The sequence below is a fragment of the Podarcis liolepis genome (genome assembly GCF_965112155.1).
Source record: "Podarcis liolepis genome assembly, chromosome: 2".
Lineage (NCBI taxonomy): Eukaryota > Metazoa > Chordata > Lepidosauria > Squamata > Lacertidae > Podarcis > Podarcis liolepis.
The window spans coordinates 127914838-127935595 of record NC_139555.1 but is presented as its reverse complement, the minus strand read 5'-3'; the positions used below and the strand labels follow the sequence as shown (position 1 = coordinate 127935595).

Below are 20758 nucleotides of genomic sequence, written 5' to 3'. Positions count from 1 at the left end.
CTTTGGGCAAAATATTCCTGCATTGCAGGGGGCTGGACTAGATGACCTTCGTGGGTCCCTTCCAACTCTGCAATTCTAGAATTCTACCATGTGTAGAGGAAAGATCACCCTCTTGTGGGCAGTGGAGGAATGATGTAATGTTGGTTGGTGGGAACTGTTCTTGAGTGTTGCCTTGTCACACACATGCAACACCACAACAGTCCTGTGAGAGGAAGGGGGGAGCATTTCTGCAGGCTGATGTCCATCCATCCAGCTGCCCAGGCCCCAGCACCTCCCCCTAAGAGTGAAGGGTCCCAGTCTGGAAATCCCCCCTTCCTGCTGGAGATGAGGCAGTGAGGGACTCCAGACAGAGAGAGGCGTCCTTCCTCTGGAATTCCCTTGCCAGCAGGGAGACTTCAAAAGCCCCCCCCCCATGCCTCCCCCTTCCCTCATTTAGTAGGGAGACTTTTCATCTTGTGGTTTGGTCATTTCAAATCCAGTTTTTCTCTCTCCCCCTGCAATTTTAATACTGTTGTTGGTTTCCTTGTTTAAATTATTCTATTTACTAGTGATATTTCACATAGTGTTTGTGAATGCAAAGCAATTGTGGCTCTTGGGTAGAAATCTGTGATCCAGACATGGCTTAGTCAATCACACCTTGTTTCAACATCCATCTAACACAAGGAAAAGAAAATCCCCCCATCATTTAGCCCGGACACTGAGGTCCACTTCCGAGGGTCTTCTGGCAGTTCCCTCATAATTACAGGGAACCAGGCAGAGGGCCTTCTTGGTAGTGGCGCCCTCCCTGTGGAACACACGCCCCCATAATAATTTATCATCATCATCATCATCAGATGTCAAAGAGAGAAAGTAACTTTTGGAAGACCTATGAAGGCCTTCAGGGGAATTCTTTATTTTTGACATTTTACATGTTCCTTTGTCATAGAACCAAGCTGGCACCATCCATTGGTTCTGGCAGGGTTCCAGTTCATGGTCAACAAGATTAAACAGATGCACGTTGGGCTGATGAGGAGGAGGTGAGGGACCAGGAGTGAGACCTTGGGGTCATGTTAGGTAACTCTGGGAAATTGTTGACCCTGTGTGCACTGGCTCAGGAAACTGCAAATCTCACGCTGGGGATGTTTAGGGAACCGATTGAAAATACACCTGCCACTCTCCTAATGGTTGGAGTGCAGATCTTGTTGGCATGCAGAGGGTGGCAAGGCCAGCTGGCTAGTCCCAGGTGGGTCATCTCCTTCCAGCCGTCCCGCTGCGAAGACCCATCAGCCTCTGCTCCGATGTAAATCAGCGACCCAAGCTTCGAAGCCAGGGCACACTATATAAGCAGAGCGAAGGCGTGAGGCTTGTGGAAGCATACTACAACTACAGATTTATTAATCATAAATCAGGACAAAGAAACATTCTGTCTCTCTCTTTGTATTCTCAGAGAGACAGAGAAAAGCAAAAGCTATACGCACAACAGAAGTTCCCAGCATACTGTGCTGGAATGTAAACAGACACGTACCAATCTCATGACTGCTCCTTAAGGATGAATGGAAATTATTTATGGAGATCTATGGTGTGAACACATTTGGAGTACTGTGCACAGTTCAGTATGGGACCTTTCAGTTTGGAGAGAAGACGAGGAAGGAAGGACATGTCAGATAGAATGGAGAAAGAGGATAGAGAAAAGCCCCCCCAATAAAAATAGAACTCATGGAATCCAGTGAAGCAGGAATGGTGGAAGATTTAGGAGAGCGAAAAGAAGGGTCTCCCCCCCCCTTCTCTGCATCCAGCCAGTCTTTGATGGCAACAGCAACAATAAGATAATTACATCAATAGTATGCATTGTGCTCTGCTGGCAGGAGGACTCCCTCGGATCATGTCCAGTTGCAAAAGTGCAAGGAGGCTTTCCACCCTCAGGGCCCAGAGGGGGGGTCGTGCCTTGGGGCAGCTGGTGGAATTGGAGGAAGCTGACGCTTAGCACTCTGGGTTTGGGACCTGCCTGAACCTCCTTCCACATTATACTCATCCATATTGTTTCTCGCCTGCGTTATTTTGGGGATAGCATTCTACACACACTTGTATCACCATGTGCCCCCTCCCAACATTGCTCTGAGATGCTCTGGTATGGCCCCTTCTTCCCTGTGCCCCCTTCCCTCCTCATGCAAGACGTGCAGCTGGGAACAGAGCCTTTCCTGGTTATGCCAGGGAATGCCATGCATTTAAATGGTTTCTCACCAGTGTGACTCCGTTGATGAATTCTACGGTTTCCACTCTGACTGAAGCTCTTTCCACATTCCATGCACTTAAATGGTTTCTCCCCTGTGTGACTCCATTGATGAATTCTAAGGTCTCCACTCTGACTGAAGCTCTTTCCACACTCCATGCATTTGAATCATGGAATCATAGAGTTGGAAGAGACCACAAGGGCCATCGAGTCCAACCCCCTGCCAAGCAGGAAACACCATCAGAGCACTCCTGACATATGGTTGTCAAGCCTCTGCCTAAAGACCTCCAAAGAAGGAGACTCCACCACAGTCCTTGGCAGCAAATTCCACTGTCGAACAGCTCTTACTGTCAGGAAGTCCTTCCTAATGTTTAGGTGGAATTTTCTTTCTTGTAGTTTGGATCCACTGCTCCGTGTCTGCTTCTTTGGAGCAGAAGAAATTGTTTCTCCCTTGTGTGACTCCGTTGATGAATTCTAAGGTGCCCACTCCCACTGAAGCTCTTTCCACACTCCATGCATTTACATGGTTTCTCCCCTGTGTGACTCCGTTGATGAATTCTAAGGTGTCCACTCTGACTGAAGCTCTTTCCACACTCCATGCATTTAAATGGTTTCTCCCCACTATGACTCCGTTGATGAATTCTAAGGTGTCCACTCTGACTGAAGCTCTTTCCACACTCCATGCATTTAAATGGTTTCTCCCCACTATGACTCCGTTGATGAATTCTAAGGTCTCCACTCTGACTGAAGCTCTTTCCACACTCCATGCATTTAAATGGTTTCTCCCCACTATGACTCCGTTGATGAATTCTAAGGTGTCCACTCTGACTGAAGCTCTTTCCACACTCCATGCATTTAAATGGTTTCTCCCCTGTGTGACTCCGTTGATGAATTCTAAGGTTTCCACTCTGACTGAAGCTCTTTCCACATTCCATGCATTTAAATGGTGTCTCCCCTGTGTGACTCCGTTGATGAATTCTAAGGTGTCCACCGTGACTGAAGCTCTTTCCACACTCCATACATTTAAATGATTTCTCCCCTGTGTGACTCCGTTGATGAATTCTAAGGTGTGCACTTCGACTGAAGCTCTTTCCACAGTCCATGCATTTAAATGATTTCTCCCCTGTGTGACTCCGTTGATGAATTCTAAGGTGTCCACTCCCACTGAAGCTCTTTCCACACTCCATGCATTTAAATGGTTTCTCCCCTGTGTGACTCCGTTGATGAATTCTAAGGTATCCACTCCCACTGAAGCTCTTTCCACACTCCATGCATTTAAATGGTTTCTCCCCTGTGTGACTCCGTTGATGAATTCTAAGGTGTCCACTCCCACTGAAGCTCTTTCCACATTCCATGCATTTAAATGGTTTCTCCCCTGTGTGACTCCGTTGATGAATTCTAAGGGGTCCACTCCCACTGAAGCTCTTTCCACACTCCATGCATTTAAATGGTTTCTCCCCAGTGTGACTCCGTTGATGAATTCTAAGGTCTCCACTCTGACTGAAGCTCTTTCCACAGTCCATGCATTTAAATGGCTTCTCCCCAGTGTGCCTCCGTTGATGAATTCTAAGGGGTCCACTCCCACTGAAGCTCTTTCCACACTCCATGCATTTAAATGGTTTCTCCCCTGTGTGACTCCGTTCATGAATTCTAAGGTCTCCACTCCGACTGAAGCTCTTTCCACACTCCATGCATTTAAATGGTTTCTCCCCCGTGTGACTCCGTTGATGAATTCTAAGGTGTCCACTCCGACTGAACCTCTTTCCACACTCCATACATTTAAAAGGTTTCTCCCCCGTGTGACTCCGTTGATGAATTCTAAGGTGTCCACTCTGACTGAAGCTCTTTCCACACTCCATGCATTTAAATGGTTTCTCCCCCGTGTGACTCCGTTGATGAATTCTAAGGTGTCCACTCTCAGTGAAGCTCTTTCCACACTCCATGCATTTAAATGGTTTCTCCCCCGTGTGACTCCGTTGATGAATTCTAAGGTGTCCACTCTGACTGAAGCTCTTTCCACACTCCATGCATTTAAATGGTTTCTCCCCTGTGTGACTCCGTTGATGAATTCTAAGGTGTCCACTCTCAGTGAAGCTCTTTCCACACTCCAAGCATTTAAATGGTTTCTCCCCTGTGTGAGTCCATTGATGTTTTCTAAGTTTTGCACTGCCAGTGAAGCTCTTTCCACACTCCATACTTTCAAATTGTTTATGTTCTCTCTTTTCACACTCCATTTATTTAAATGGTTTCTTCGTTAATTCCATTGGACGTGGCCCACCAGAATTCTGACTGCCTTCTCCATTGTCTTCTTTCGATGGGGTGGGGAGAAAATCCTATTTGTTTTCTAGGAAGAGAACAAAGTACTATTATAATTAACACCTGCTCTTATTTTAACGTCCCTTTGGCCTCAGGAGGTGCATAGTGACCATTTTGGGAAACCCATATATAGGTCTAGTGACAAGGCTTGGTGCTTGTGGTCGGTTGAAGGAGTGCTCAGTTGGAGCATGTTCTTGGGGTTGGACCTCCATCCCTCAGCCTTGCATTATTGAATGGAGAGAGCTGGAGATGCAGAAGGAAAGCAGCTGGAGCCTGACTGCTGGGAAGGCCAGATTGAGACACCCACCCCAATTATGATTTATAATAATTACATGCCGCCGGGTCTCGCACCCGCCTCCTGACACTGGCTTATCTTAGCGGAGATTCCCTGTCCAGGCCTCTCTCACTGTTCTTCCTCCTTTGCCGTGGGTGGCCAAGGGCTTCTGGATATTCTAGCTCTGCTCCAACTGGGAATTACTTAGTAAATTGTTATACCTCTCTTCATTTGAAGATCACAAGATAAAAATATGTGTGACACTGAAAAAGGTGAGTGTTAAAGGTGAATAACACTGATTGTGGGAAAGAAAAGAAAGAAGATGAAACCCGTGGTGTGTCCACCTGAATATAATATAATAATAATAATAATAATAATAATAATAATAATAATAATGCGTAAAGAACAAACCAATCTTCAAATCAGTTTCATATTCCCTGGCTGTATTTCTCAGTCACTATTTCTCAGCCACAATTTATTCTAGAATATCAACTGTATCTCTTTGTAATAGGAGGCAGACATCCCTGGGATTTCATCCAGACATTCCTTTAGTGTGGGCAGCAGCAGCAGCAGCGGAGGAAGGAAGGAATTAACTTTGGGGGAAATTATTTCCTTCAGAAGGTCTTCCCCAGCGGCCAGCAGGGTTAATAAGCTGCTCAGTGTGGACACCTTGGCTTTAGCATGTTAGGGTCTGGATACCAATCATAATCCCTAGGAAATTTGTCAAAAACCCTTAAGATCCAGGTTCACCAATTCCCGGTAACACTGAACCCTAGAGGAACCTTCTATGCTGAGTTCAGGCATCTCTGGCTCTCCAGATGTGGTTGGACTCAAAGTACCACCTGCCCAAGTAAGGATGGCCCATGGCCAGGGAGGATGGGAGTATTATCTGGTGGGACAAACTTTCCCCTTCTTCCCCCTCCTCTGAAAATGCGGAATGGGAGAGGCGGGGCACATTGACACACCAACAATATTTCAATATCGAGAAATGGTATTCGTGTTGCGACATCACCAAAATGTGTCTATACATGTGTGAGTAGAACAGTTGCGACTGTGCTGCCCGCCAGTTTAGCCGTTGGCGTTTGAAAAGAGTAGGTGTGTTTTTAGCACGACCATCTAAAAAATTATGTGAAATGTAAAAGTGTTCCAACACTTTTTTACGTCATTTAGTTCAGATTTAAAAATACCAAAGGTAAGTTATTCCACTTAGTAATCAGGATTACATGTGATTTTCAAATAAGTTCAGTGGTTTTATTAACAATTGCTAGTTGACATTGAAAATGTCTGTTGGGGCACTTTGATACACTAAGACATGGGACGCATTGATATGTATAAAAGTGTCCCACTTAGTGTACAATAATCTCTAAACAAGTGTCATATCTCAGGAAAAAACCAGAATCTTGTATGTTTGTCTTCCCTATTGCAAGTGTTGATTTCAAGGATGTTGTTCTGCGTTTGCCAAAACCAAATTTCCCAAAGGGCACATCTTGAACATCATCTCTTGATACTTTTTCTATTGACTTATGTGGATATAATGTGTAACAGAAGCTAAATGTTAAGTAATTATCTTATTTTTATAAGCATTTTGTTTAAATTACTAATTTTTGACTACCTAATGTGAGTTCCTATACTTTTTAAAGTTTTTCCAAACTTCTGGCCCATGGGCCTTAAGGTGCCTATGCCTGGGATAGAGGGTTAAATCAGGGCTGTCCAAATGGGACTCAGCTCCATCCCCTCCTTGCCCCTCCCTGCATCTGCTGCCTGAGGGGGCTGCCTCAGTTTCCCTAACGATGGAGCAGGCCCTGAGAACAGCCTTCCCGCTGCCTTCCAAAATATAATCATACCTCGGGTTACAGACGCTTCGAGATGTGTGTTTTCGGTTTTGTGCACCGCGCCAAACGCGGAAGTACTAGAACAGGTTACTTCCAGGTTTCGCGCGTGTGCAGAACCACTAATTCACTCTTTGCACATGTGCAGAAGCACCAAATTGCAACCCACAAATGCACAGACGCGACGCTGCGGGTTGTGAATGTGCCTCCTGCACAGATCACATTTGCAACCTAAGCGTCCACTGCACAGGAAACATGACACAGAAGACCTTGGAGTCTCAGTGTGGAAAACAACAACAACAACAACAACAACAAAAAACACCAAGGATTGGTTATACGTCACTTTGGGCTGCCCTGGGCGGTGGCGTAGGGTGTCCCCATTACAACAGCCCTGCAAAATAGACCGGAGTTGCTGCGCGCTTTTGGGACTTGGAAGAGTAACTTACGGCAACCCTAAAGGGCAGTCCAGTGTGGTCATTATGGGGGCCTTTTTTAAATAGGGGTGGTGTTTGAACTTGGGCTTTGCCAATGTTACGGAATTGGCAGGGGGGGGCACTTGTGGGAGAGCAGGTTTCTTTGGCCGTCTCCCCCTTTCTTGCTTGCCCCTTCTGCGTTCCCATGGCAAGTCCAGCTGAATTCGGCTATGGTGTGTGGTGCATATCTCCGCCTTCAGACAGAGGGAGCCAGGCAGCTTTCCAGGTCATGTGCCCAACTTTTCATGAGCTGATATTAAATCCCAAAAGAACTACAGCTGCTTGTTACAAAGGGTGGGGGCCGATTCCGGTAGGTTAATGATATTAACTCTTTCCGTGCTCATTTCTGATGCTCAGAAGCAGGTGACCCTTTCCTAGACCTTCCTGATGACATTCTCAGTCTGACACACAGTATTTACACAGAAACACAGATAAAACATGAAAAACCCTTTACATAACTCCCTTTCTAAAATTCAAGGAGACCATCTTATAACATATCCCCGCTATAACACACAAGTTCTAATTAAATCCTAATATTTACTATATCTAAACATTGAGCACCACAGACTAATAATAATAATAATAATAATAATAATAATAATATGTATTATTTCTACCCTGCCCATCTGGCTGAGTTTCCCCAGCCACTCTGGGTGGCTCCCAATTGAGTGTTAAAAACAATACAGCATTAAATATTAACAACTTCCCTAAACAGGGCTGCCTTCAGATGTCTTTTAAAAATAGGATAGCTGCTAAATTCCTTGACATCTGATGGGAGGGCATTCCACCGGGCAAGTGCCACTACCCAGAAGGCCCTCTGTCTGGTCCTCTGTAACCTCACTTCTCGCAATGAGGGAACCGCCAGAAGGCCCTCGGCGCTGGATTTCAGTGTCCAAGTTGAACGATGGAGGTGGAGACGCTCCTTCAGGTATACAGCACTGAGGCCGATTAGGGCTTGAAAGGTCAGCACCAACACTTTGAATTGTGCCCGGAAACGTACTCAAATATTCCTCTGCAGTAAAGGAGGCAAATGGAAGCCTTCCCATTGTCTTTGTGTTTACAAATACTGTCTTAAAGAGGGATGAACAGGGTGGGCCTGTGACCTGGATTCAGGAACTAAAGTATTTGCCATCACAAAAGAATGGCCAGGCTGCCCAGGTAATGCAGTTAGTGACCATTAACAGGTATCCTTGGGGACAGGTTTTCTGCTGTAGACCGCCTCCTGTGATCTATTCCTGCTGTAGACAGTCTCCTTCTGTATGATATTTGGGGGGGTGGTCTTGGGTGGGCAATTTCAAAAGACTATTTAAGGCCTTGCACACCTCCCTCCTGGTTGCGGTGAGGGGGGGGGACACTGTTGCAATAAAGATCAGGCTTACTAGCCGCTTTGCTTCGCCATATACACTGGTTGGCCTCTGTTATTTTCTCCTACCTACCGTATTTTTCCCTCCATAAGGCACACCTGATCATAAGGCGCACCTAGTTTCTAGAGGGGGAATTCAAGAAAAAAATATTATTTAAAGGGAGCGCTGAGCAGAGCTCCCCGGTGCCCTGCGGAGGCATTGCGCCACTAAGGCAGAAGCTAAAACAGCTAGAGGGAGTGCTGCGCAGCGCTCTCTCTCGCTATTCTGGCTTCTGAGGTAGCCTGCGAAGCCTCCGCAGGGCAGCAGCAAGCCTTCATCCCGGGCTTCCCCCGCCAGCCCTGACAAGCTCTGGGAGTATTCCCCACCTCCCGCAAAAGCCCACAGGAGCTGTGACCCTTTAAGGAGCGTGCGGCTCCTGCGAGCTTTTTTACGAGGTGGGAGAAGGGACTGACGCAGCCAGTCAGTCCCTTCTCCCTCCTCAGGGAAAAGCCCCCAAGAGCGGCGTGCTTTTTAAAGGGTGTGCGGCTTCTGCGGGAGGTGGGGGAATTCTGTAAGATTATTTGGGGAAGTTTTTCTAATGAGAAGATATTGTCACAGATGCTTGTTTTTGCCATTCTCAAAAGTGTGAATTTTGTCTGCAGAGATAACATGCCTTTTCTTCACAGGAAAAATGTTATAAAATAAACATACAGAGTTGAGGGGAAACCTTAATCCCATTGTTCCTTTGCAGATTTATAGACACAGAATCAACCCCTTAAATTCTAAGTTCTAAGAGGTTCAATGAACAGATGGTTTGCAGCGGAAGAGATCTGCACAAGTAGCTAAGTGTGAAGCAGTAAAAATGAAAGTGCAACCTTGTGAGCAGAATACTCCACACATCTTGGGGTCTTTGTGTAATAATTGTGCAAGTCAGACTTGAGGCAAGCGCTGAAGGCTCTTCAGGGCTGGCAACCTCTTCCCAATCCCACTGGGTTCCAACAGCCGCACTAACACTTAACTGTACAGAATAGGCACCTGGATGCAGAAGCCGATCCAAAGGGGTGGCTGGTAGTGGAGGTGGTGAAATCCACAAGTTCCGAGTTTTTCATGTGCGCTAATGGTTGTTGTTTTTGATATAAAATAATATTTTTACCAACATGCTATAATATTATTGTTTTAGTTAAATAAATCGCTTAGGTTGTGATTAAGGAAATGATTATTTTTCTCCTTCCAATAAATTACAGCAGAACCGTTGTCCAAATATAGACAGTTAACTTATTAAACCTCAGAATGATTTCATAATTATCTGTCTGTGTATTTCTAATAGTATAACCAAATCAGAAATTTTTGATTTAAATAGAATCATACTGACTAGTGATTTACCGTAAATTGTGATTGAAATCAATTTGATTTATATCAAATTCACCCTGATTGCAATCTACCACAATGTCTGAAATAAGGATGGAACTATACAGAGGCGAACAGGACAATGTCCTGGCAGCTGCTACTACTTAGGGGTCTGAAACGGATAAATGAAAATATTATCAATCATCACACACTCAGTTTCATCAGCAGGGAAGCCAAGATGCATCCTAGCAGGACTTTTGGGTTTGCGCTAGGCTATAATTGGTGGTATTCAGGACAATCCAAAGTATGGAGATGAGTCCTAGTGAATGCAGATGATCTGGGAAAGCCAACACCCTCAGCAGGGAGGCTGGGTGATGGGGAGGTCAGGGGTGTTGGAAGGGGAGGGGTCTCTGTTGAGGCTCCTCCCCTTCCTTTAACCCTTCCATGGACTCCCTCTCTGTCGAGGCTCTTCTCCCTTCCATGGACTCCCTCTCTCCGTTTCCCCAGCCAAAAGGGACCCAGCCAGGCGCCCCACAACCCCAGGGATTCCTGGGGACAAACTGCTAAAATCAGCAATGCTACACTGGGTCAGAAATATAGGTCATGATTAGAGCTGGGCGATATATTGGTATATTGCCCAAGACTGGCTTGAAGTTTACATCGTGATAACTGTTTCCTAATACTGAGCTGGCAATATATTACGAATCACAATGTCTGCAAGGGCTAGGCAACACCTGCTTTTCAACATTGCGATAACTTACCAGCTAAACGCTGTAATGTTAGTAGCAGCTAAACCTCACAATATCACCAGCTAAATGTTGCCATGTTATCAGCAGCTAAACATTTAAATCAGCCACAAGGTCTGAAATAGGGGTGGAACTGTACAGAGGAGAGCAGCACAATGTCCTTGCAATTGCTCCTACTTAGGGGTCTAAAACGGATAAATGACAATATTATCAATCATCATCTCAGAGGGACTTTTGGGTTTGGGCTTGGCTAGCAAATGGTGGTATTCAGGACAATCCTGTATGGCAATGATGATCTGGGACTGCCAGCAGGGAGACTGGGGAATAAGTGGTTCCAGTAGTAGATAGGTAGCCGTGTTGGTCTGGCATAGTCAAAATAAAAAATTCCTTCCAGTAGCACCTTAAAGACCAACTAAGTTAGTTCTTGGTATGAGCTTTCGTGTGCATGCACACTTCTTCAGATACACACATGGGGAATAAGTGGTGATGGAAGGGGAGGGGTCTCTGTCGAGGCTCCTCCCCCTTCCTTTAACCCTTCCCTGGACTCCCTCTCTCCCTTTCCCCAGCCAGGCGCCCCCAGGGAGAATGGGGGGCCTCAGCCCCACCCCCAGCCCTGCTTGGGGTCCTCCTTCCCCTTCCCGCCAGGGCAGCTGAGCATCTCTCGGCCCCCCAGGAAAGAGAAAGGGGAGTCTGGCGGGGCTGCTGCTGCTGCCCAGGAGATCTTGCAAGGTGTAGATCCCTGCAGGTGTTGGGTCCCCCCTTCCCCCCTGGGTCGGGGCCTGGATCGGGGCCCCTGTCGACGGGCCCCAGGGAGGGCGCTTTCCTTACGGGGGGGTCTCATTGTCCTCCCCCCTTATCCCCCCCTCTATTCCCCCCCCCTTCTCTCCCCCTTTACCTCTTGGTCCTCCGCCTCCCTGGCTCCAGATTAGTCCGCTTTCTTTGTCTGCAAGAGAAAGGGCGGCGGCGACGGGGGGGGGGGCTCTACACTGACGCCCCTCCTCCTTTTCCGGCTGGCCACTTCCGGCGCGTTTGGCAGCGCCACTTCCGGCGCCTTTCCCGACGCGCGTGTCCCTAGAGCCACGTCTGCAAGAGCAGCCCCCCCTCCCTGTGTCCGGAGGGGAAGGCGAGGGGGCGGCGCTGCCTCTGGCCTCCTGCTCTGGGGGCTCCATGGGGACCCGGCCCCCGCCCCCCAACTGGCGGCAGGGAGGGAGGGGGGGAAGCTGGGCAAGTTGAGGCAGGGGGAGGATCTCCTTCTGGGCCTCCTTCTGCATGCCAAGCACTCAGCCGGGGTCCTTCTGCATGCAGAGCAACGGCTGCATTGCTGAGCTTCGCCCCCCAACAGCCAAGCCCAGCTTCAAACACCAGCCCCCCCATTGAAAAACCACCCCCTGGATTGGGAGGCAGTGAGGGATCCAGACAGACAGAGGCGCCCTTGCTCTGGAATTCCCTTGCCAGCAGGGAGACTTCAAAAGCCCCCCCCCCCAATGCCTCCCCCTTCCCTCATTTAGGAGGGAGACTTCTCATCTTGTGGTTTGGTCATTTCAAATCCAGTTTTTCTCTCTCTCCCTGCAATTTTAAGCAATTCTGGCTCTTAGGATCCCTGCAGGGTATTAAGTGTTCTTCTAACCTCCCTATTGCAGGTAGAAAGAGGAATGTGGGGCTTGCTTATAATATCTTAGGGTGGCAGGATTAAGATTTGGGACTGGGACTTTCAGATCCAGAGCCCCTCTTCGCATGAGATTTCTTCCAACTATTGGAGGAAAGTATGTCTGATGTTTATGACAGAAATATAATTATTACGGGGGAATTTAATGAAGTAGGATCACTGGACTATGACAGAACACTGAGGGAAAGTATCTCAGAAGAAAGCAAAATACCAAATACTAATTATTATGGGTGTATTTAATGGAATAGTACAGGGGTGTCAAACTCAAATTCATCGGGTGCCGCATCAGCAGTTTGGTCACCCTCAAAGGGCCGGTTGTATCTGTAGACTATGTGTCCACTCTTTATTATCATAAATTATTGCCACTGCATTCAATTATTACTGTTTTTTGTAATAATGTAATAATGTAAGTAATTCCCGCTTGGATTACTGCAATGCGCTCTACGTGGGGCTACCTTTGAAGGTGACCCGGAAACTACAACTAATCCAGAACGCGGCAGCTAGACTGGTGACTGGGAGCGGCCGCAGAGACCACATAACACCGGTCTTGAAAGACCTACATCGGCTCCCAGTACGTTTCCGAGCACAATTCAAAGTGTTGGTGCTGACCTTTAAAGCCCTAAACGGCCCTGGTCCAGTATATCTGAAGGAGCGTCTCCACCCCCATCGTTCTACCCGGATACTGAGGTCCAGCACTGAGGGCCTTCTGGCGGTTCCCTCACTGCGAGAAGCAAAGCTACAGGGAACCAGGCAGAGGGCCTTCTCGGTAGTGGCGCCTTCCCTTGTAGAATGATTGATTACGTCTGACTCCGCTAATTGGATTTACGATCCCCAATTAGCTCTTTATGGCAGATCCGGCAGGTCCGGCACACTTCCTCTGCGCGATCTGCTCCTTCTTCCAGTCACACCTCAGCAGAGTAACACACAGCGGTAAAAGCTGTTACATAGCTTCTCATAGCTTCAGACAAACACACAGAGCACAGTAATGTCCATTTACAGCTCTTTATTTCATCATTTCTCCAGGACTTCTCGCAGCCATGGCAAACTGCGTCTTTCTCTCTCAAACACCGAGAGGAACAGTCAGACTCCTCCCAAAACTCCAAAGCTGACGTCAGAATGCTGAGGCATCATGGGAACAACTTAACCTGTTAAGTTCCGACCCCTACACCCCCTCTGCATCACATTCTGACAATCCCTGTGGAACATCCACATACCTCTCAGACTCACACTGTGCGAAACTTATCCACGCACCTGTAGCCTGATATCTTTCAGGTGGAATGCCCTTCGTTGTGCAACTGGACCTTCTGGGCACAAACTCCGATGCTTCCCCTGTCTCACCACCACTAGCAGGTGTGCCTTCAGCATCTCTGGATTCCCCCTCTGACTTAAAACGTTTTCGAATCCTCTCCATTACACTTACCGGAGAACTAGGCTCACTCTTAACCTCTCTTTTAACAACTTGTGGAGATGCCCCACCCTGCTCCAGACCTTGGTCAGTGACCTGATCGTCATCAGCAGACTCAGCCTCTCCTTCCTCCTCCCCAGAACCTTCCTGTTCTGAATCAGAAAGACATTCTGAAAGAACATCACGCTTGACAGGAGTCTTTGACCTTTCATCCTGTTCGTAGAACTCAGCGTGTTTGCTGATCAGCAACTTACTCTGATCACCTGATGGGAACGCAAACCTCCATGCACGCGCTGCTGGCTCATACCCACAGAAGATCATTTTCCGGAACTTGGATCCATCTGGCCCTTGCAAAACTTCAGGCACCGGCACAGATGCATGCGAACCAAACCTGCGCAAAAAATGAATCTGGGGTTTCCTGCCATGCAACAAACCAAACGGTGTGCCACCTACCATGGAATTGTAGGTACGATTCCAGGTGAAGCTCACATACCTGATTGCCTCCAGCCAAAACTTTGGTGGCAACCCAGAATCTTTCAGCAACACCTGTGCAGCCTGGACCAGAGCCCCACACCTGAGCTCTGACACCCCCCTCTGATTGGGTGAAGTCACTGTGTGACGTATCCCTTTCTTGTGAAAGAACTTCTGCAAAGCAGAACCTGTAAACTGGGCTCTCTGTCACTTGTGACAGCTTGCACTCTGGTGGAAAACCTTTGTTCCACCTCCTCAATCCAACCTTTGATCAGCTGTGCTGCATCATCCTTGGATTTGAGACCGTGCGTCCAGGAATTCTGCGTAAAATTCTCCTGCATCGTCAGCAGAAACCTGGCCCCTCCCAGACTTGGTTCCTTTACGGGACCCAACAGATCTATGTGAACCAGTTCAAAAGGTTTTGTGGCTACCCTCTCAACCTTTGGGTAACTGCACCCTTTTACCTTTGCATGTCTGCATGCTTCACAACTTATGGCACATCCACATTCTGCAATGTGACAACCTTTGGCGACCTCAGGTAGCGTCTGTAGTTTTTCTAAAGAACCATGAGCTGTCCTAGTATGCCAAATATGGGCACATGAGGCATGACCGGGAATTGTAGCACGCAGGGCTTGTGCTTTCTCAACCTTCCCCTCACCCTCCAGAGACGTTTTAAGAATGAAGAGATCATTCTGCCCCTTTTTAACCTTGGCAAGCATCCTCCCTCCTTTGGAGATTGTGCAGACATCATCCTGAAAACAAACCTTAAACCCCTTTTTTAACAAATAAGGTACAGACAAAAGACAGTGGTGTATCCCTGGAACGGTACAACACTCCAACTTCTCCTGTAAAATAGACACATGCACATTTACAGCATTAGTCACATTTCTTTTCTGTCCATTTGCGAAAAGTACAGTCTTCCCAGCAGGAATTGCCTTGCAATTCCACATCTCGACAGCAGGGGTCTCTGGAATCAAATTGCAATTAGCTGCAGAGTCAATCACAAAACAAAACTCTGAAGTTTTCTCACAGCTGTTCTCAAACAATGCCAGACTAGCCGTGATCTGATACGTCTCCTCCTGGCATTTGGCACGTCCACCAGCCTCAGTCCCACGCCTGGTTGTTTTCCCAGACTGGTTGCCATGGAAACCCGACTGGTTCCCATGAGAGGTGTCCTTGAAGCCTTCCTGTGCAGCTGCCCTCGCTCTCTGTGGGCAGTCTCGACGCAGATGTCCCGTTGCATTGCACACGTAGCAACGACGAACTCCAGTGGAAAAACACTGCCCGGGGCTCTTTTCAGCTGGCCTGGCCCTCCTTCTTCCGGAAAAGCGCTCCTTGCCAGATCCGCCCCCTCTGAACTCCACTCCAGCACGCACAGTGGAAAACTTTTCAAACTTGCCTTTGGAATTCTCCGCCCCCCCGACTTGCTCACTAGCGCTCCTTGAGGCTAAATCATCAGGAACAGGGGCTCCAGCCATCTCTAGGCTTTCAGCTTTCATCTGCCCTTGGCCCTCTGCTGGGTCTTCACACAGACGTTTCAGCACTCTCCAGGCCTCACACGCAGATTCAACGCTCTCCAGGTGATGCTGCAACTTTGCATGAACACCTGCTCTCAACATGCAGACCTCAGCTCTCATAGCTTTCTCTCTCTGCATTTTCTCCTCCAGAGAAACAGATCGCAGCGTCTCTGCAACTCTGTCATCTCTGTCCACCAGTTCCACTGGTTCTCTCTGGGAAATGTCCCAAACTTCCGTGGCTAAAAACCACGCTGTCACCCTTCTTGCCCAGGTATTCCACGCTTGGGCGGTGAGTTCCTCAAGCTGTTCAAACGGAGCTTGAAACACCTCCTGGCCATCTGCCATCTTCCCCCGGGGCCCAGCGTACTCACGTAAACAAACAGCCGCTCTCCAGCTCCCGGTCTAGCAGATCAGCTGCCTCTCTCAACTTCAGGCAGGACTCCAAGCTGGCTTCAGCATCGTCGTCAGCTTGCCTTTAAACGTTAGGCACAGCTCCAAGCTCTCTGCAGCCTCCAGCACAGCGTCTTTCAGCTTGCTTGCTTGCTTGCCTCAAAGACAGGCCTCTGCTTCTGTCAGCCAAACTGCCTCAGAACGCAGAACTTCAAAGCTCCCCGACAGCTTTCAGTGACAGCTTTACGATCGGTGATTAAGGTTACCCATAACCTGTAGAATGATTGATTACGTCTGACTCCGCTAATTGGATTTACGATCCCCAATTAGCTCTTTATGGCAGATCCGGCAGGTCCGGCACACTTCCTCTGTGCGATCTGCTCCTTCTTCCAGTCACGCCTCAGCAGAGTAACACACAGCGGTAAAAGCTGTTACATAGCTTCTCATAGCTTCAGACAAACACACAGAGCACAGTAATGTCCATTTACAGCTCTTTATTTCATCATTTCTCCAGGACTTCTCGCAGCCATGGCAAACTGCGTCTTTCTCTCTCAAACACCGAGAGGAACAGTCAGACTCCTCCCAAAACTCCAAAGCTGACGTCAGAATGCTGAGGCATCATGGGAACAACTTAACCTGTTAAGTTCCGACCCCAACATCCCTGTGGAACACCCTCTCACCAGATGTCAAAAAGAAGAACAACTACCAGGCTTTTAGAAGACATCTGAAGGCAGCCCTGTTTAGGGAAGCTTTTAATGTTTGATGTATTTTAATATTCTTTTGGAAGCTGCCCAGAGTGGCTGGGGAAGCACAGCCAGATGGGTGGGGTATAAATAAATTATTATTATTATTATTATTAGTCGTGCCGAACAACTCCAGGCACGCCTGGAAGAAGCGGATCATTTGGATCCCTTCCAGTCGGGATTCAGGCCTCATCATGGGACTGAAACTGCCTTGGTCGCACTGGTTGATGATCTCCGGCGGGCTAGGGACAAAGGTGAGAGCTGTTTCCTAGTTCTGCTGGATCTCTCGGCGGTGTTTGATACCATCGACCATAACATCCTTCTGGACCGTCTTGAGGGGCTGGGAGCTGGGGGCACTGTTATACAGTGGTTCCGCTCCTTCCTCCTGGGCCGTGTTCAGAAAGTGGGGGTGGGGGATGAGTGTTCAGACCCCTGGGCTCTCACTTGTGGGGTGCCTCAGGGTTCTGTCCTCTCCCCCATGCTTTTCAACATTTACATGCAGCCGCTGGGAGAGATCATCAGGGGGTTTGGGCTGGGTGTTCATCAGTATGCAGATGATACCCAGCTCTACCTCTCTCTTAAATCAGAACCAGTGAAGGCAGTGAAGGTCTTGTGTGAGTGTCTGGAGGCGGTTGGAGGATGGATGACGGCTAACAGATTGAGGTTGAATCCTGACAAGACAGAAGTACTGTTTTGGGGGGACAGGGGGCGGGCGGGTCTGGGGGATTCCCTGGTCCTGAATGGGGTAACTGTGCCCCTGAAGGACCAGGTGCGCAGCCTGGGAGTCATTTTGGACTCACAGCTGTCCATGGAGGCACAGGTCAAATCTGTGTCCAGGGCAGCTGTTTACCAGCTCCATCTGGTACGTAGGCTGAGACCCTATCTGCCTGTGGACTGTCTCGCCAGAGTGGTGCATGCTCTGGTTATCTCCCGCTTGGACTACTGCAATGCGCTCTATGTGGGGCTACCTTTGAAGGTGACTCGGAAACTACAACTAATCCAGAATGCGGCAGCTAGACTGGTTACTGGGGGCGGCCGCCGAGACCATATAACACCGGTCTTGAAAGACCTACATTGGCTCCCAGTACGTTTCCGAGCACAATTCAAAGTGTTGGTGCTGACCTTTAAAGCCCTAAACGGCCTCAGCCCAGTATACCTGAAGGAGCGTCTCCACCCCCATCATTCTGCCCGGATGCTGAGGTCCAGCGCCGAGGGCCTTCTGGCGGTTCCCTCATTGCGAGAAGCAAAGCTACAGGGAACCAGGCAGAGGGCCTTCTCGGTAGTGGCGCCCGCCCTGTGGAACGCCCTTCCAGCAGATGTCAAAGCGATAAACAACTACCTGACATTCAGAAGACATCTTAAGGCAGCCCTGTTCAGGGAAGTTTTTAACGTGTGATATTTTACTGTATTTCTGTTTTCTATGGAAGCCGCCCAGAGTGGCTGGGGAGGCCCAGCCAGATGGGCGGGGTATAAATAATAAATTATTATTATTATTATTATTATTATTATTATTATTATTATTATTATTATTAATCTCGTGAGTCCTGTATCTAGCAGTATTTTGCTTTTGTCTTCCCAGTACCCACATGCATCACGCCAATTTTATTCCAGGCAGTAAATACTGGTACCTTACTCAAGACTCGTTAACGTGCTGTAACTACCAAAGCCTGATTTCCAATACGTGCTTTCGCGTGTGTGGGTGGCATTTTAATCCACATTAGTGACTGACAAGGTGAAACTGGAGCAGGGTAGTGATTCCAAATCACCGCCACATTCAGAATAAAGGCTTGCCATCGACTGGTGTATTTGTCTCATCAGTATTGTAACAATTCGATTCGGACCATTGGTCCATCTAGCCCGGCACTGCCAGGCACTGACTAGCAGCGGCTCTGCAAGGGTTAAGGTAAGAGTCTTTCCCAGCCATATCTGGCGACAGTGAGGGTTGAGCAAGGGTTGAGGCAAGAGTCTTTCCCGAGCTAAACAGCCTCTCCCCAGCGAGGGGTTGCTCGCAGACCAATCCACAAACTCCTTACGTTGTGTTAGCGGCTGATGTGGATCAATAGCCTGCAAATAGTTTAAACTGCCACTTTTTGAACAATAGACCCTGCGACAGGAGTAACCACTCTATTATGTCGACAAGCAAGGTCGAAGTTCCACTGGGATTTATTTAAGTGTTTGCTCCGGAGGAAGCGGTTCTTCTCTCACTGTTCTTCCTCCTTTGCCCTGGGTGGCCAAGGGCTTCTGGATATTCTAGCTCTGCTCCAACTGGGAATTATTTATTAAATCTGTATACGTCTCTTAATCTGAATATCACAAGATAAAAATCTGTGTGACACTGAAAAAGGTGAGTATTAATGGTGAATAACACTGATTGTGGGAAAGAAAATAAAGAAGATGAAACCAGCGGTGTGTCCACCTGAATAGAAGAAACCAATCTTCAAATCAGTTTCATATTCCCTGGCTGTATTTTTCAGCCACGATTGTGACTCGGAATCTTAGCCACACTTTATTCTAGAATATCAACTGGATCTCTTTGTAATAGGAGCCAGACAATCCCTGGGATTTCATCCAGACATTCCTTTAGTGTGGGCAGCAGCAGCGGAGGAAGGAAGGAAGCAACTTTGGAGACAAACCATTTCCTTCAGAAGGTCTTCCCCAGGGGGCGGTAGGCTTGATATACTGCTCAGTGGGGACACCTTGGATTTATAGTGTTAGGGTCTGGATACGAATCATAATCCCTAGGAAATTTGTCAAAAACCCTTAAGATCCAGTTCCACCAACTCCCACGTAACACTGAGCCCTAGAGGAACCGTCTATGCTGAGTTGAGGCACCTCTGGCCCTCCAGATGTGGTTGGACTCAAAGTACCACCTGCCCAAGCAAGGATGGCCCATGGCCAGGGAGGATGGGAGTCTTATCTGGTGGGACAAACTTTTTCCCATCTTCCCCTCCTCTGAAAACGCTGTATACCTGTCTTTCATTTCTTCCTTCCTCCGTGATCTCCAACATCTTCCTGATACAGTCCAACCAGCTGCACACATTCCCAAATCATCCTGCACCATTGACTTCCCGAGGTGGCTGCATTGTGTCTTGGACACTGGCAATGGGAGAGCACCTTCCACTGGATGAGAGGATAGAGGGTTAAATCAGGGCTGGCCAAATGGGACTAAGCTCCGTCCCCTCCTTGCCCCTCCCTGCACCTCCTGCCTGAGGGGGCTGCCTCAGTTTCCCTCATGGTGAAGCAGGCCCTGAGAACAGTCTTCTCTCCCCCACAAAAAAATACAGGAAACACGACAAAGAAGGCCCTGGAGTGTCACCGTGGAACACAACAATAATACAACAACAACAACAGCAACAACAACAACAACAACAACAACAACAGGTTGTAAGTCACTTTGGGCTGTCCTGCCAAGAGAAAGTAACTAATAGATTCAATAAATAAATGAAAATAACAATTGTAGTAATAATTACACAGGCTGGGGGGGGGGGAAACTCCACCCATTTCCATAACAACCTTGAATCCCACAGAGTTAAGAGATCTGATATAGTGGGAAAAATGGACACCTGGTGGATGGAGAGGAGGAGTTGGGCGCAGGTGTCTCTGGGGAGGAGCCCTTTAGATGCTTCTGCACAGAAACCCAGGCATGTGGGAGAGACTGGAATTGCCAAGAGAGAAGCCTCAAAGGGGGGGGGGAATAATAAAGGGGGCTTCCTCCCTTTCCTCTTTCCCCCCATGGTTGGACTCGCTCTAACAGCCCCCAGCGCCCCCTGCAGCTGCTGATCTGGGACCTAAGGCAGGGCAAGGACTGAGCTTCAGGGGAGGAGAGGGTGGCTGGATCGGGGCTCCTGCTCAGGGATCTCTCCTGTCATAAGAGAGTCAGGGTCAGAGAGGGGAATAAAGGTAAAATGATCCTAATGATATCATCCTACCCAAAGTCTCACAATAATAATAAACTGTGCCTTAAAGAATGCATTGTTGGGAAGATGCCATCTTACTGTGTCTCTTCACGTATCATTGAATGTAATATAA

General features: G+C 48.1%; 4 protein-coding genes across 7 annotated transcripts in view; 2 read left to right on the top strand and 2 right to left on the bottom strand.

Annotated features, from left to right (window-relative positions):
• The window catches only part of LOC310701520 (uncharacterized protein), a 236561-nt gene that overhangs the window by 81875 nt on the left and 133928 nt on the right, over window positions 1–20758 (top strand). The gene's annotated exons all lie outside the window — the stretch shown is intronic.
• The window catches only part of LOC310701885 (uncharacterized protein), a 211640-nt gene that overhangs the window by 92166 nt on the left and 98716 nt on the right, over window positions 1–20758 (top strand). The gene's annotated exons all lie outside the window — the stretch shown is intronic.
• Window positions 1–20758, bottom strand: part of LOC310701406 (uncharacterized protein) — a 54118-nt gene that overhangs the window by 2056 nt on the left and 31304 nt on the right. The window contains exons 1-2 of one of the 4 annotated variants that reach the window (XR_014523040.1): window positions 11433–11558; window positions 2221–4553 (exon numbers count right to left, since the gene is read on the bottom strand). Coding sequence is in view for 3 of the 4 variants with exons in the window: in XM_083492207.1 (XP_083348333.1) it covers window positions 2581–4443 (1863 nt within the window). In the remaining variant the exon portion in view is untranslated. Of the gene's footprint in view, window positions 1–1343; window positions 4554–11432; window positions 11559–19698; window positions 20587–20758 lie in introns of those variants that run through there. The other 3 variants (XM_083492207.1, XM_083492206.1, XM_083492208.1) reach the window with 3 other exon arrangements.
• LOC310701685 (uncharacterized protein) overlaps window positions 1–20758 on the bottom strand; it is a 73951-nt gene that overhangs the window by 23767 nt on the left and 29426 nt on the right. The window lies entirely within an intron of this gene.